General features: G+C 41.0%; 2 protein-coding genes across 2 annotated transcripts in view; both read right to left on the reverse strand.

The window, feature by feature from the left end:
- Positions 1 to 17,948, reverse strand: part of LOC126210534 (UDP-glucosyltransferase 2-like) — a 706,192-nt gene that overhangs the window by 127,654 nt on the left and 560,590 nt on the right. The gene's annotated exons all lie outside the window — the stretch shown is intronic.
- Positions 8,912 to 17,948, reverse strand: part of LOC126210536 (speckle-type POZ protein-like) — an 88,336-nt gene continuing 79,299 nt past the window's right edge. Inside the window, exon 3 of the mRNA XM_049939787.1 lies at positions 8,912 to 10,676. Within this exon, the coding sequence (XP_049795744.1) occupies positions 9,667 to 10,676 (1,010 nt within the window). The 3' untranslated portion in view covers positions 8,912 to 9,666. The remainder of the gene's footprint in view (positions 10,677 to 17,948) is intronic.

The following is a 17,948-nucleotide window of genomic DNA, read 5'->3' on the forward strand; positions in this document are numbered from 1 at the left end:
TTGCCCGAGGCAGGATTCGAACCTGCGACCGTAGCGGTCGCGCGATTCCAGGCTGAAGCGCCTAGAACCGCTCGGCCACACCGGCCGTCCATCGCAACAACAAATGCTGATGTTGACTATGGGCATCAGTTCGGAATGTGACGAAAAATTAATCTTTTAACTCATTTTATGTGATCAACATCTCTACAAACTTTGATAAATATCATATTGGTGCTTCATGGTGTAACACTTTCTATTTCTGTCAATGTATTATACTTTGTGTTTCCATTGGTTATAAGGACAGTGGAGTGTTGGTGCGATTTTTTAAAATGGTCGTCAGTATCAAGAGCCATCCACATGTTGGTAAAGCCTTGCTTCATGCGACAGGAGGTGGGCTGACAATACCGAAAGGAAAGACCCGCTCACCATGTAGCGTTGGAGTCTACTGGTTTGTATGTATCGCCATCGGTTTTCGACATTAGGCCGTCCGCGTTGCGGCAGATTAAACCGCTGCTTCTCGTGCTTGAGCAGTTTAAAATCGACAATACGTGGCAATGAAACTGTGAATATCACGCTGGTATTCCGAGGGGTATGATTGACGTTCTATGCCTAATGCCAGATTGGCAAATGAGAGCCTACCGTTCTTATTTCTGAAACAGTAACAGACCGTGAAGAGAATATGTACTCTCATAGTACTCATTATTTCCAAAATATAATGGCTAGCTGCAATCTTTGAGCTGAGAAATTCTGTCTACGCAGACGACGACAGAAAACAGTAGGTACTCGGATCAACACAAGAACAGCGTAAATAGTGATAAAAGTGTTGCTTCTGTGAAGATAATTAAGGAATTGTGACAGAGATGAAACTTCTATTTTTCTTTGTTCGTTTAGTTATCCATGCACTTAAACATTGCATCATGAATTTGTCTTTATTTGCCTTTTAAGCAAAGTGTACAAATGACATTAACTAAACAGTTTATTTCAGTAAAAGTTAAATAACACTCGGCATCTTTATTTGTGATAAGTATCCACTTTATTAACACCTGCTCTTAGCCACAAAAGAAACTTAAACTCTAATGGTTTGCTTACTCTACGGAAAATGCATCTTCCACTTACCTTTCAATGTTACATTCACTTCAGTATTAACTTCTTAGCTTCACTTGTACAGTGAGCGCTCTTCGATTTTCTGCGTATTACGTGTTGCGTTAGTTAGTCGCTACGTGTATTTCGTGTCCTTTGCATCTGGATTGTACTTGAGGTAGTTTTGCTTTTGATCAGATGAGATGTCTTAACTATATTCATGACTGTCCAAACTGTGCACTTCCTGGATAAATTAGAGGTTGAATATTATGGAAGTCATGCTAACATGATCGTCTCGTGTTTACGGGTTGTTGTAAAGTTAATGTACATGTAGCGCTGATTCGTAACTGCTTGCGTATCTTATTTTTCAGGTGTTTTGCAGATTGACTATTGTAGATTATACGGTAGGATCATAAATTCAATAAATGGCCAGATTTGTGTCTTATGTGCTCAGCCAACAACTACACACATCAAAAAAAGTTTTGCATCACCTCAGTTCCTAAAGTGCCGGAACCTGTATAGAAAACTGGAATAGAGATCAACATACACATCATTTCGGCCCTTTTTATTACTCATGAAAACCACACATTGCATGTTGTACCACCATACAGCGAGACCTGCAGAGGTGGTGCTCCAGATTGCTGTACACACCAGTACCTCTGTTACTCAATAGCACGTCCTCTTGCATTGATGCATGCTTGTATTCGTCGTGGCCTACTATCCGCAAGTTCATCGAGGCACTGTTGGTCCAAATTGTCCCACTCCTGAACGACGATTCGGCGTAGATCCCTCAGAGTCACGTCGTCCATAAACAGCCCATTCCAGTGTATCCTAGGCATGTTCGATAGCGTTCATGTCTGGAGAACATGCTGGTCACTCATGTCGAGCGATGGAAGTCATTCGCAAGATGTTCACGATGGGGGCTCAAATTGTCGTCCATAAAGACGAATCCCTCTCCACTATGTTGCCGATATGGTTGCACTATCGATCGGAGGGTTGAATTCACGTTTCGTACAGCCGTTACGGCGCCGTCCATGACCACCAGCGGCGTACGTCGGCCGCACATAATGCCACTCCAAAACATCAGAGAAGCTCCACCTTGCTGCACTCGCTCGTTCAGCCTGACCGGGTTGCCTCCAAACAGGTCTCCGACGATTGTCTGGTTGAAGGCATATGCAACACTCATCGGTGAAGAGAACGTGACACCAATGCTGAGCGGTGCATTCGGCATGTTGTTGGGCCCATCTGTACCGTGCTGCACGGTCTCGTGGTTGCAAAGATGGACCTCTCCATGGACGTCGGGAGTGAAGTTGCGCATCATGCAGCCTACTGCGCACAGTTTGAGTCGTAACACGACGTCATGTAGCTGCACGAAAACCATTATTCAACATGGTGACGTTGCTGTCAGGGTTCCTCCGAGCCATAATCCGTAGGTAGCGGTCATCCATTGCAGTAGTAGCCCTTGGGCGGCTGTGCATGTCATCGACAGTTCCTGTCTCTCTGTATCTCATCCAAGTCCGAACAACATCGCTTTGGTTCACTCCAAGACGTGTGCACACTTCCGTTGTTGAGAGCCCCTCCTGGCACAAAGCAACAATGCAGACGCGATTGAACCGCAGTATTGACCGTCTAGGAGTGGTTCAACTACAGACAACATGAACCATGTACCTCCATCCTGGTGGAATGACTGGAACTGATCGGCTGTTGGACCCCCAGCGTCTAATAGGCGCTGCTCATGCATGGTTGTTTACATCTTTGGGCAGGTTTAGTCACATCTCTGCAACAGTCAAATGGACTGTGTGTGTGATACAGTATCTACAGTCTACGTCTATCTTCAGGAGTTCTGGGAACCGGGGTGATGCAAAACGTTTTTTGATGTGTGTATGTTGCCGGTCTAGTATGGATCATCTCTTTCGTAGTGCTTTGGTTCAATCTGTAAAGCTCCTCTTCCATTGTTTCATTTCACAGTGGTAACCATGTTAAGAATTTGTTTCAATTAGGGATTAGCCGAGCGGTCTGAGGCGCTGCAGTCCTGGACTGTGCGGCTGGTCCCGGCGGAGGTTCGAGTCCTCCCTCGGGCATGGGTGTGTGTGTTTGTCCTTAGGATAATTTAGGTTAAGTTGTGTGTAAGCTTAGGGACTGATGACCTTAGCAGTTAAGTCCCATAAGATTTCACACACATTTTTTTCTTTCAGTTACGAAATCACTGTGGCATCCTGAGTTTTATAAGGAATAAATTTGTTGTGGTAACAGCAGCTTATTCCTGTTAATAAATGGTAGATTGTTTTCATATTTTGGTAACATCTGTACACGAACAAACCACTTGTATTGTGCTTGATGAGAGGGTTAATATCTAGATGTGTTCAATGTTCTAAGGTGTGACTAGTTCTCTTGTTTGTTAATGGTCTACGCCTGTACAGAAGTGATTATATAAAATAAAATTATTATCATTTTATCTCGCTCGCTTTTGTTCTACAGACTGCAGGAAATATAAATGATATACCATTCCCCTAACTTATATGTGCCAATATTTTGAACAGCACTAACGGTTCACGTTGCGTCTATGACAGGTGAGTTTTCTGTTCGATTCTTTATTTTTGTATGCAAAATACTGATAAATCTTTCTGGATTTACCAATAATAATAGCAACAGAATAATTCTGAATGTGAAAACGAGAAGAGGATTTTTTGAATCAGACCACCATCTTCTACAGATAAAGACCAGATTACAACCCAATAGAAAAAAGACAAAACTAAACAAAATGCTGAGACCAGACCCCGAAGACATAAAACTCAACAAGGAAAACATCGTACAGGAAATTAGTCAGACAAACACCACAAACTGGTCAGAACTTGTGGACGTCCTCAAATCCGCGATGAAATTGGGGCAACCCCCGAGAAGGAGAAAACACAGGTGGTGGAATATAATATGTGACCAAGCAATAGAAGAAAGGACAAATGCCTGAAAAAACTTCAATACTCAACATCAGAAAAATGGCAACAATTTCTATTAATCCGAAAACAAACATCGAAAACTATTTGGAGGGAAAAAAATTATGACAAACGGCGACTAGATGAGATAGAACAAGACTTTAAGAAGAACAACACCAGGAATTTTTCTAAGACGTTTAAAGAACATATTGCAGGATATCAGCCACCCAATCTAACACGAAGAGTATCTGCCAAATCTTTGCAGACAATTTCAACAAACTTCTCAACTGAGAAAAACCTACAGAGGATAACCACTACCAGACGTCTACACCAAATCCCGACGCTAAACCACCAACCATCAACGAAATAGTAAAAATTCTCAAGACACTGAAAAACAATAGAGCCCCAGGAGAAGATGGAATTATTGCAGAACTATGGAAACTAAATGATGAAAGATTAACAGGAAAAATACACAAAATCTTATTAAACATTTGGGAAACAGAACAGATCCCTTCTGAATGGAAATGCGCACTCATCCATCCACTCCACAAAAAATGGGACAAAACTGAACCAAATAATTACAGGGGTATCTCACTCGTGCCGGTCACATATAAAATCCTATCAAAAGTTCTCATGAATACATTAGAAGAACAAGCTGACCCACAAATAGGAGAATACCAGGATGGTTTTCGCAAGGGATGATCATGCATAGAACAGATCTGGAATCTGAAAATGATTCTCCAGATGAGAAACACCCGAAACACAGTGGTTACTTTTGTAGATTTTAAAAAGGCCTACGACTCAATAGACAGAGTAGCGCTCTGTAACACACTGGAAGAATACAGCATTGGCAGAAAGACGAGCAATCATTCAGCAAACATTAACTGACTCAGTCTCTAAGGTTAAATTTATGAGGGATATCTCTGAACCATTTGAAATTCAAACTGGAGTGTGACAGGGGGACGGACTTTCACCATTACTCTTTAACATCATTACTGAATAAATTATCAGGACATGGGAAAAAGAAGTCAAAGGAATCCAAATTGGCATTAGAAAAGACAATAGATTCAATATGAAGTGTTTAGCTTTTGCAGATGACCTTGCAATCCTCACAAATAATAGAAAAGAAGCTACTGACGCCGTAGAGAAGTTACACGAAATTGCACAAAGAACTGGCCTGCAAATTTCATATGAGAAAACCCAGTACATAGAAAGAGTGCCACAAGACAAATTGTCTATTGTGACAACCCATGGGAAAATCGTAGAAGTACCACATTTTAAGTACCTGGGAGAAATCATCCAGCCATCAGAGATCAACCTAAAGGCCAATGAGGAAAGAATTAAAAAAAACTGCAGAAAGCATATAAACTCAGGTGAAACTATTATAGCAAAAAGTCCATATCCATTAATGCAACACTGTCGTACACCTGCAAGCACTGTATGCAACTGAAACAACACAAATAGGTGGGCAAACTGAAATCAAAGAAATAGAGAAACAAGAAAGGAAAATTCTCAGGAAAATTTTTGGCCAGATACAAGAACAAGGAATCTGATTAATGTTCTTTTCATATATATATATATATATATATATATATATATATATATATATATATATATATATATATATATATATATACACCAAAGCCGGATACCAGTATAGGAAAGAATGACAATTTATTTATTTTATTGATCACATGTGCACTCCCACAAAATTAATCCCTACATCCAATTTGGTGATATCTGCGATATGAATGAATGTATGGTCGTCTGCTAACCGCAGATAGCGAATGGGCAACATACAATCATCTTTGAGATGGTCCTTTGGTCACCTTTGGTGGAAGTAAAGAGATGAATTTTGCCTGAGCTTTGAGTGCCTGAAATGTGGCTGGCCAATACAGTAGCATGGTACTCCCCCACCTTGGCGGAGGTGCGAGATCTGCCATGTTTCAGCATTCTGGCTCTGGATCTTGTGTTGGTAAGACCTGTCTTAGGTGTGCTCCGTAAAGACAAAAGAGTGGATAGAATGGTATGCATGTGGAATACTTAAGAGTAGTTTGGAATAATAATTTCTCTAGTTCAGGGACTCTTGTGGGGAGAATTAAATGTCAGGCAGGTAATATTAAGGGGATCGTAGTAATCGTCGGAAGTGACCAACGGTCACTATGAAACCACGTGTAGCAAGAAGTTGAAATACTTCCGAGTGCATAAGTTAAGCTGAATTACTGGCGTGTGTACTATAAGATGGAAAAATTTAAGAAATGGCGTATGCAGGACTTGAAATTAGAGACGAGTACTTCCACGTGGTGAGTACTGTGTGAGTCTCAATCTGTGGATGAGACAAAGGATAAGGAGAAGTACTCATCCATGGTATCAGTTGAGGACTCGCGTGTGTGATGAATATGTTTTTAATATTACTTTGCGTGTTATGTTTCCGTGTGACGCTTGATTCAAACTGTAATACTCTGAGAGTGAAGCAAGGTGAGTCAGCCGTCTATGCAGCAACGCCACTTGGCTTGCATTGCACAGGAAGATGTGCATATATCCCCCAGAGTTCATAGTAGGAAAGAAAAGTTACCAAGTGGGGCAGTGTCGTGTGAAACTGGGATGAATACAAATTGAAGTGGGAAAGCTGAAAGTGATTATAACGTTGTGACTATTTCTTGTGCTGGATTCCATGTTGCCAGTGTAGTGTATTTCATGTAATTTAAGTATGTGTGGTTTGCATGGGAGAGTAGCAAGATAGGTTCAGAGGTAGTGGGTTATGCATGTTCCTTTTGTACCATTCGGTCTGGAGGAAATTTTCGTGATGATGGATGTGAGAGTCGAAGTGTGAGATATAGCAAAAGATCCACCATCCTATCCAGAAAGTGCACTGTAGTGTTAGATAATTACGAGACCATAAGATAGAGAATCACCAATGTAAGGCCATGCCCACTGGGCGGAGTTTCTCATGTGTAATTGTTGGAGAAAATGTAATGGTGTGTTTAGCTTATAGAATTTATCGGAATAAAATAGATAGCGAAAAGAAAAAGATTGGTGGCCTTTTCCCTCGAATTGTATGTTGTCATGATATCTAGAATTTATAATGTGTGCGCCATCCATATTCAGTGCGATGGCCACATGTTGATCAAAGCAATTGGCTAAGAAAGAAAATGTGGTATTGCCAGTGCATAGTGAACAGCCAGAGTTGTGTAAATTACTAATAGTCAGATGTATGTTATCCGTTTCCGTTGCGTAATATTAATACAGGAGAATAAAATATAACTTAATTGTGAGTACTAGAGCTCATGTTACACGATAAATAAGAATGAATCCACTCGCTTGGCAGACCACTCATCTTGCAGGCCTGACTGCTTGATGCCACAGTATGAGCAAGGCATGTGGGTGCCTCTCAAACTATTCGGTAAATATGTTACTGAAGTTCTGCAGGGTACCAGAGCATCATATTACATCATCACCTACCTTCAAAATTTATCAAATTTGTTCTCACAAAGTGGAAGACAGTATATGTCAAAACACTTCATAAAAGTTTTTGATTGAATACTCATTTCCAGAGTACCTTATTCTTAAGAACATATGATGAAGAAGTGGTTTTGTCCAAGCATTTCATACATCACTAGACTCATGAAAGATCAGGTCAATAGATTACTTGACTTTGCTCTGACATACAAACTCTTTACTTGATTGAGATGCCAAACTACTGCACTAATGAGACTGATTTGGGTGAAAAAATTGAAATTGATACTCTGGAAAAGACGTCTATTAGTTACTAATCAATAGCAGGTTTTCATACCTGTGAGACATGGATTTAAGGTACTTTTGAAAGTGACCATTGCTGAAAGATATAAACTGTAAGTGTAATGATGACATAGCAGAAAATACAAGTAGAGTCTGAGTGTAAGTTCCATGTCAAATGCTGAATCTAATTAAAAAAATTTTATGTGGGTGGTCTCTTTCTACCGCAACCTGATATTGTGAGTAACTTAGTTCACAATTATATTACTGCTGAAAAGAAGCTTCAGTATGCAACTAACAAAAGTCAAATGTCTGATGTTAATCACACAAAAATTTTCTTTTAAAAGGATTATTGAAAGTTCCCATCGAAAATGTAGAACACGCTCTCAGCCAAGGTGTCATATGCTGTCTTAGGTAAACTGTGAGGTTTCTACTAAAATGTGATGTGCAAATATATACAACTGACAAAAATTGTGTAGTGATGATCACCTTGCCTGGAGGATGAAGGGTCACCATCCAATCCTTAGCAGAGTTGATCCTCCTTAGCTCTATCTTAGAGGCTAGAGGGAGCTACACATTGCTTTATAGTTTACACTATGTGTGAAACTTGGTCACAGCTCGAAAGAGAAAAACAGGTTTCATACCTCAGCCATCAATATTTTTTCTGGGTTGTTGTGGCCATACATTATTTTATCTCTAGTGTGAGTGGTATCTGTAAACTTAGTCACTATTTTCTTTTTATCTAGGACTTTCCAACAATGCACTGAAACTAAGAGATCCATTAGTCAAGGGAAAGTTTTTATACTGAATCTAGGGAAAGTTGTGAGACAAATGTTATATTAGCTTTTCGCTATGCACATGATTTTGTCAGGTTTTGTTCGTTTAATATCATGTTGCAGGGTACTATCAATCATTTCACTATTTACTATCATGACAAAGGGTTCAGCTAATTTTTTATAATTTTCTTTTGAAATAATATTTGTATAAATAGCACTAGTGCATGTATATACATACACACACACACACACACACACACACACACACACACACACACACACACACACACAGTGTGTGTGTGTGTTTCCCACATCCAAACCAAATATTAAGACATTTTTTCAGTTTTCCTAATCGCAATATAAAATTACAATTTCATTGTAAGTTGTTAATTTTCATTTATTTATGCCTGAACAAAGATCAATGAGATACAATATTGTAGATTGAAAATATATGATTTAAAGATTACTGACAACATTCACAAAACTCAAATAATATTTTTGTTAATCTCTTAATGTCTATGAATATCTGTGACAAAATGTTTGCCACACCCTGTATTGTAAAGACGACACGCTGCTAGTATGGAGTTGTATGACTGTAGATGCAAAATTCAGGCAAATGGTCAAAAGTAATGTTTTGTAATTCAGATTATATAAGCAAATCTTAATAACAAGAATTCCAAAGAAATTAATTTTAAGAAAACCAGTACTTCCCCTGCATCATACAGTCCAGGAGAATCCACGTAAAAAATGGAATATACAAATCATCAAGCTGCAACGAACTTTCAGGAAGACTGATGACATGAAAACAAGTAAAAAATATATTGTACTTCCTGTCCTCAGATTTGATTTTAAATACTGAAATATAACCATTATTTCGGTGTAATTGCAATCAGAGATGATACACTGAACATATTCAGCACTTGAGGAGTGTAGCAGAAGCTAAGAGTAAGAATGAATATGTCTCAGGATACAATTACGTGGTATTCAAATTATTTATTATTTATTTATTTTATTGTAATATGTCCCAATAAAAAATTGGAACTCATCCAGTTGCAGTCTGTGAAAAATTCATTTTAATCCCAACTTATGATACACCTGTATACCTGTGTTTCCACCAATGGAAAGTTTACATAAGCGGTGAAAATAATTAGTTACCTCTCATCGACTCATTCCATCATCTCGCTGATACGCTGTATGACTTCCGGATGTGCAGCTACAGTCTCAGCCCACCCAACGGTGCGCATCACGCGGCAGAGGTTGCGCTTGATGAAGAGGATAGCACGATCCCACAGCAGGTCGCAGGAGAAAACAGAGGCGTAGAGTGCAGTTGCGGCAGCGTTGTCCACATTCAAACAGCTGGCGATATGGGTCTCGCACTGGCGCTTCAGCTGCTGCAGCTGGTACGTATCCGCAGCTGTCAACAGATCCCATGACACGCTGCTGAGAGCCGGAGCTACACCCGTGTACATAAACAACAGAACCTGCTTCAGTACCTCCAGCTTCACATCCGTCACCTGCACACAACCATCCTTTGCTTCCTTCGTGTGAGGCTGCAGCATGGCAGCAAAGTATGGGCTCCGTACTGACAGTAGGGCCCTGTGTACTTTCAGAACATTACCTTCTGCGTGCAGCTCAAAGTCTGTGTGGACTGCTTTGTGCAACATCTCATCCAGGTCCCTCACTATACTAGCGTTTGGTTCTGCTGCATTTGCCACTGGCAGCTCGTCCTGAATAATGTACTGTATGCATACTTCACACTTTAGTACTATCTCATTTTCACTGTAGTTCTGTCCAGCAGTGTCTGTTTTCCTAATGACCCGTGTTTCTGATTTCTCTCCTTCCTTCAAGTTATACCATTTGCATGGAAATGCTTCACGTATTGCACCATTTGGGAGAATCTCGTCGGCTTTCAGCTTTGCTCTCAGTACCTTATTAGTTTCACTCTTTTTTAGCAAAAAACATAAATGAAGTTCGTTGGATGTCTTCGTAAGGACCATGCACCATTTGCTGGAATTCTGATGGGTTAAGACAGCCGACTCAATTCTTGTTCCTACGCACAGTCTCTTCAATCCCTTCACAGTCCAAGTGTTGACACACGAGTAGTCCTCTAAGCTTGTATCACTCGAGTACTCGATGACAGTTGGTGTATGTGCTGCAATTTCCTCAATACTGCTTGCTGCAACAAACATGTATCGTCAAACTATGTTGAACAATATAACATATTCGCTGCCACACACACAAATTACAATGAATCTTGAAGCAATTATTTTCCAATTAATGAATTCATGCCGAATAATTCACCTAACGCAAGTACATATAAGTCCAGTAGATAAAAGATTAGTCACCCAATAAAAAAGTTTTACATGGCGGACAACCACTACAAGGCACTCACGTGACCCTGGACTGCCGTGTTAAGCCATGGAAGTGAAGTGTTGTACATGAAGAAGTTAGCTGTATGGACGCACTTGTCAGTGTAGTAAGATGGGTCGACATGGAGACATCTTCGTCAGAATGGATGAAAGGTATTATCACAAGTGGACAAGCTCATGACCTTACCATGAATGAAGTTGCCCAATGACTGATGTATAGATGTGACCTGTCCAGTGCATCCGCTGGGAATACTGTACCAGTCACAGCCTTGCAACATGTAATAAGAATAGTACTTGTGAAAAGAACTCAAATGACAGGGACTGGGGACGGATCCCATGTCTTGTGAAAATCAATTAATCTCAAAGTGAGTGAAATTTCTCCTATCAGTGAATGCAGGTGCATCTCTACCAGCTTCGGTGTGAACTTTGTCAAACATTGCAGTCGATATGTGGAGTCAGGTACATCACACACGACCATAGATACAACAGGCACATAAAGTTGCACATCATCAGTGGACCAACTAACACCAAAACTACGCAGCATCTGGTTGAAGACGTTCAATGCGTTCCAAAAAGTCCCAGTTTTGCTTCTTTTCAAATTATATAATGCTTAGAGTGCGTGAGCGTCCGAATAGGGCATTTAACCATCACTGGTTACAAGGTGCAGTTCAGGTCATATATGGTTCTGAGGTGTTCTGAGGGCGTTTTTATTACCATGTTTTGGCTTCACCATTCAGATTAAGTCCAAGATGAAGTAGAATGCTTCTTTCAAGACTCTCAATGATCACGTGTTGCACTTCCTTGTACACGGTGATTCAAAGAAGTGGGAAATTTTGAAAATGAAATAATTTCATGGAAGCAATTTTTTAAAATATTTATTGATGTGATTTAAAAGTGAATGAATTCTCGTTTTAGACTGCGTACAGTACAGTTTATTTTTTTAAGGTGACATCTTGCACATGAGATACTTTTCTATGTAAACATTCCTGCAGTCTCTTCGTTACATTGTTACAACTGGAACTTCTGCAGCTGCTTCTCAGCTCTCGGGTTTCGTTTCTTCCGTTGTCGCAGGTCGACTAAAGAACACTTTGCTTTGAAGGTGACCTCACAAAAAAAAAAAAAAAATCACAAGCTGACACATCCGAGGATCTGGTAGACCACTGAATGCCACCATTTCTCGAAATTACACGTTCCCCAAACAATTGACGTGCAGCAGCCATCGATATTCGTTCAATGTGTGACATTTCTCCATCTTGCTGAAACCAGGCCGTCAGCAAAATGTGGAATTATCTGAAATTGTTGCACAACATAGGTTTCATGCACGGCGACGTAAATATTCGATGGGACTGTAATCATATGGCCATTCTAGACCTCAAAAAAATGGTCTGTCGCATCGTATGGAGACAAAGCGCATCACATAGTAATTTTCTTGCAGTGCATTGGAAGCTGGTGTAGCTCTGTAGGACCGTCTTGTGCCCAATATCTAAAATATCCCATTTCTTTGAATCACCCCGTACATCTCCATGGTACTCCTGCACGACAGCAAGCTTGCGTTTCTGGTTCCACCAACACTCAATCAGTCTATCGCTTTTCGACTGGCCCGCTAAGTCACCTGATCTTAACTCTAGAAAAAAAAGTCTGCGACTCTTTGTGGCAGTAGGTGCAAATGTAGTACTCATCATCTTCGCAATTTTATAGCTGAACGGATTTACTTATGGATGAGTGGCTTCAGGTGGAATTTGCATTCGTGAAGAAACTTGTAGAGTCTCTTCCTCACTGAATTAAGGTCATCATGCACACGGCGCTTTTCTCGGGACCCATTCTTGCTAGAGCGCTGCCGACAATTGAAGATTAGCACTGCCATCTACTGAGCGCTCTCTCAAACTTCACGGCACCATCGAGTGAACTTCTTAACGTGAAGAACATATTTGTGTTTTTGTGCAGGGTGAGTACTTTTTGTTACTCAAGTATTGAAGCTCCTAGGAAGCATACCTTTTAGAAATGAAACCAGATAAATATACGTTCGTTTACAGGAGATTATTCTAGTTTGCAAGGTGCATTTTTGTAATTCTAAAGCCTAAAAGCTACTGCTGTAGTTTAGAAAGTAATGAAAGATGGTAATGGGGCACACTTACGCAAATCTGTTCGGGCGCGTTTGCACACTATTTTGCACTGCTATCTAACTATTACCTGAGGGCACAGGGGAATAAAAGGAAGAACTTGCTAAGAAAATCTATTTGAATGTAATGAATTTCATGCAGAAATAACTAGTTCTATGAGAGAAAAGACTGATGAGGGCAAGAAATTTCTACATGCGAGAACAAGGGAAAACTTGGATAGGCCTGCTCTAAAGGTCATCATTAGTGTTCTGCCCAAAGGCAGGTTTTCACGTGTTTTACTCTCCATTCTCTCCTGCCTCCTGACATTCTCTCCTATCCCGTGTAATTTCCACTTCCCTTTACGTCGTCTACCGTTCTTGTACGTTCTCCTTCCTCTCAATCTACACTAGTCCTTTCAAAGTGTCTGTTGGCAAGCACTCCTGTCTCAACGAATGTCCCACCCAATTCTTTTTCTTTTTTCTTGTCCGCCCCCTTAGCTGAGTCGTCACCGCATCTGACTACCCCACCAAGAGAGGTGGCACAGTGGTTAGCACACTGGACTCGCATTTGGGAGTCGGTGGTTCAAACCCACGTCCGGCCGTCCTGATTTAGGTTTTCAGTGATTTCCCTATATCACTTCAGGAAAATTCCGGCATGTTTCCCTTGAATGGGCATGGCCGATTTCCTTCCACATCCTTACCTCATCCTATGGGACTGATGCTGCTTGGTCCCTGCCCCCAGATCAACCAACTTATCTGACTGCTATGCAGCAGACCTGCATTTGATTCTCAGCTAGGTCAGAGATTTTCTCCTCTCGGGGACTAGACGTTATGTTGTACTCATCATTTCATCATCATCAACATGCAAGTCGCCCAATGTGTTGTTAACTGAAAAGATTTGCAACTCAGCTGGCGTACCTCCCCAGATGGCAACTCTGGACCATCAATGATATTGGATCATTTCATTTCATTCCTTTCTCTTATAGCCTGCAGCAGTTTGATGAAGAGGGTAAGAGGATGAAAATTGTAATTACCGCTTCAAACGATACAACCAGTCAAAAACATATCAAGTATGTCCATAGATGTAAAAAGGTGGGCCCAAGATGATTCTGTCACAGAAAGCACACACACACACACACACACACACACACACACACACACACACACACACATATATATATATATATATATATATATATATATATATATATATATATATATATATATAGGGTGCTAGCTTGAAGGAGGAAGCCAGATGGTGCTATGATTGGCCCAAGGATGGCGCTCCCATAGGTCAAACAGGTATCAACTACGTTTTTTTAAATAGCAACCCCCATTTTTTATTACATATTCGTGTAGTACATAAAGAAATATGAATGCTTTAGTTGGACCACTTCTTTCGCTTTGTGATAGATGGCGCTGTAGTAGTCACAAACATATGGCTCACAATTTTAGACGAACAGTTGGTAACAGGTAGGTTTTCTAAGTTAAAGTAAAGAACGTAGGTACATTTGAACATTTTATTTCGGTTGTTCCAATGTGATACATGTACCTTTGTGAACTTACCATTTCTGAGAACACATGCTGTTACAGCGTGATTACCTGTAAATACCTCATTAATGCAATAAATGCTCAAAATGATGTCAATCAATCTCAATGCATTTGGCAATATGTGTAAAGACATTCCTCTCAACAGGGAATAGTTCGCCTTCCGTAATGTTTCACATGCATTAACAATGCGCTGACGCATGTTGTCAGGCGTTGTCGGTGGATCACGATACCAAATATCCTTCAACTTTCCCCACAGAAAGAAATTCGGGGACGTCAAATCCGGTGAACGTGCGGGCCAGGGTATGGTGCTTCGACGACCAATTGACCTGTCATGAAATATGCTATTCAATACCGCTTCAACCGCACGCGAGCTATGTGCCGGACATCCATCAAATTGCTAGTACATCGCCATTCTGTCATGCAGTGAAACATCTTGTAGTAACATCGGTAGAACATTACGTAGGAAATCAGGATACATTCAGCATTTAGATTGCCATCGATAAATTGGGGGCCAATTATCCTTCCCCCCATAATGCCGCACCATACATTAACCCGCCAAGTTTGCAATGTTCCACTTGTCGCAGCCATTGTGGATTTTCCGTTGCCCAATAAAGAAATATCATGCCGGTTTACGGTACCGCTGTTGGTAGACAACGTTCATAGTCGTCACCGTGCAATTCCTGGTGCATAGAAATATGGTAAGGGTGCAATCGATGTTGATGTAGCATTCTCAACGACGACGTTTTTGAGATTCCCGATTCTCGCGCAATTTGTCTGCTACTGATGTGCGGATCATCTGCGACGGCGGCTAAAACACATACTTGGGCATCATCATTTGTTGAAGGTCGTGGTTGACGTTTCACATTTGGCTGAACACTTCCTATCCCGTGAACGGTCCGGACACTTGGATGATGTCGTCCAGGATACCGAGCAGCATACATAGCACATGCCCGTTGGGCATTTTGATCACAATAGCCAGACATCAACACGATATCGTCCTTTTCCGCAATTGGTAAACGGCCCATTTTAAGACGGGTAATGTATCACGAAGTAAATACCGTCCGAACTGGTAGAATGTTACGTGATACCACGCACTTACACGTTTGTGGCTATTACAGAGCCATCTATCACAAAGAGAAAAAAGTGGTCCAACTAAAACATTCATTTTATTTACGTACTACACGAATATGTAATAAAAAATGGGGGTACCTATTTAAAAGAACGCAGTTGATATCCGTTTGACATATGGCAGCGCCATCTAGCTGGCCAACCAGAGCGCCATCTTGTTTCCCCCTTCAAGCTAGACAAGTTTCGTCCTTTGTAGTTTCTTTGTTTGACGCTTATTTCGTGAGATATTTGGCCCCGTCACTAACAATGGACCACGCTGTATAGTGTGTGTGTGTGTGTGTGTGTGTGTGTGTGTGTGTCCTTCAGGACCTGTGTACTTCGCGAACGAGAGCCAACATAGGAGGAAGGCCAGCATCGCACTAAACGTGTTAAAAATTTACAACCGATGCTGCCCTTTCTTCTAACTGTTTAATGCATTAAATGTATTAAGAACTTACGACCGGTGCTGAACTTCGTCCCATGTTGGATCACCTTACAGTTTGCGTGCATAAATTACAATTCAGACAGTGATGATCGATAAGCCTTTAACATTCATATTTCTATGTGGACCATGTTATGATAACAAATGGAAGTAGGCCGAAACCTTGTTTACTGCCAGTAAAATTGCTGTTTTACCATCTTAATCGGTGGAAGTAGCACTCCCATTTTGTTTTATGCAAATAAAACGTATTTCGAAAATATTATCGATGTGTTTTGTTTATTCACAATTGTGTTCTATTATATGCATAAACAGGTCTCCATAGTCGGGTTAACATACCCATGTGTGGGGCACGTTCACATAGTCGACTTAATTCTAGATAAGACTTTTTTCCAGTCTTAAATGTAACGTTGCTGATTTACATCTACGTCTACATCTACATTTATACTCCGCAAGCCACCTAACGGTGTGTGGTGGAGGGCGCTTTACGTGCCACTGTCATTACCTCCCTTTCCGTTTCCAGTCGCGTATGGTTTGCAGGAAGAACGACTGCCAGAAAGCCTCTTTGCGCGCTCGAATCTCTCTAATTGTACATTCGTGATCTCCTCGGGAGGTATAAGCAGGGGGAAGCAATATATTCGATACCTCATCCAGAAACGCACCCTCTCGAAACCTGGACAGCAAGCTACACAGCGATGCACAGCGCCTCTCTGGCAGAGTCTGCCACTTGAGTTTATTAAACATCTCTGTAACGCTATCACGCTTACCAAGTAACCCTGTGACGAAACGCGCCACTCTTCTTTGGCTCTTCTCTATCTCCTCTGTCAACCCGAACCAGTACGGAACCCACACTGATGAGCAATACTTAAGTATAGGTTGAACGAGTGTTTTGTAAGCCACCTCCTTTGTTGATGGACTACATTTTCTAAGGACTCTTCCAATGAATTTCGACCTGGCACCCGCCTTACCAACAATTAATTTTATATGATGATTCCACTTCAAATCGTTCCGTATGCATACTCCCAGATATTTTACAGAAGTAACTGCCACCAGTGTTTGTTCCACTATCATATAATCATACAATAAAGGAACCTTTTTCCTATGTATTCGCAATACATTACATTTGTCTATGTTAAGGGTCAGTTGCCACTACCTGCACCAAGTGCCTATCCGCTGCAGATCTTCCTGCATTTCGCTACAATTTTCTAATGCTGCAACTTCTCTTTATACTACAGAATCATCCGCGAAAAGCTGCATTGGAACTTCTGACACTATCTACTAGGTCATTTATATATATTGTGAAAAGCAATGGTCCCATAACACTCCCCTGTGGCACACCAGAGATTACTTTAACGTCTGTAGGAGGTTCTCCATTGAGAACAACATGCTGTGTTCTGTTTGCTAAAAACTCTTCAACCCAGCCACACAGCTGGTCTGATATTCCGTAGGCTCTTACATTGTTTATCAGGTGACAGTGGGGAACTGTATCGAACACGTTCCGGAAGTCAAGGAAAATAGCATCTACCTGGGACTCTATATCTAATATTTTCTGGGTCTCATGAACAAATAAAGCGAGTTGGATCTCACACGATCGCTGTTTCCGGAATCCATGTTGATTCCTACAGAGTAGATTCTGGGTTTCCATAAATGACATGATACGTGAGCAAATAACATGTTCTAAAATTCTACAAGAGATCGATGTCAGAGATATAGGCCTATGGTTTTGCGCATCTGCTCGACGACCCTTGTTGAAAACTGGAACTACCTGTGCTCTTTTCCAATCATTTGGAACCTTCCATTCCTCTAGAGACTTGCGGTAAATGGCTGTTAGAAGGGGGGCAAGTTCTTTCGCGTACTCGGTGTAGAATCGAATTGGTATCCCGT

This window comes from Schistocerca nitens, chromosome 10 (genome assembly GCF_023898315.1).
Source record: "Schistocerca nitens isolate TAMUIC-IGC-003100 chromosome 10, iqSchNite1.1, whole genome shotgun sequence".
NCBI lineage: Eukaryota > Metazoa > Arthropoda > Insecta > Orthoptera > Acrididae > Schistocerca > Schistocerca nitens.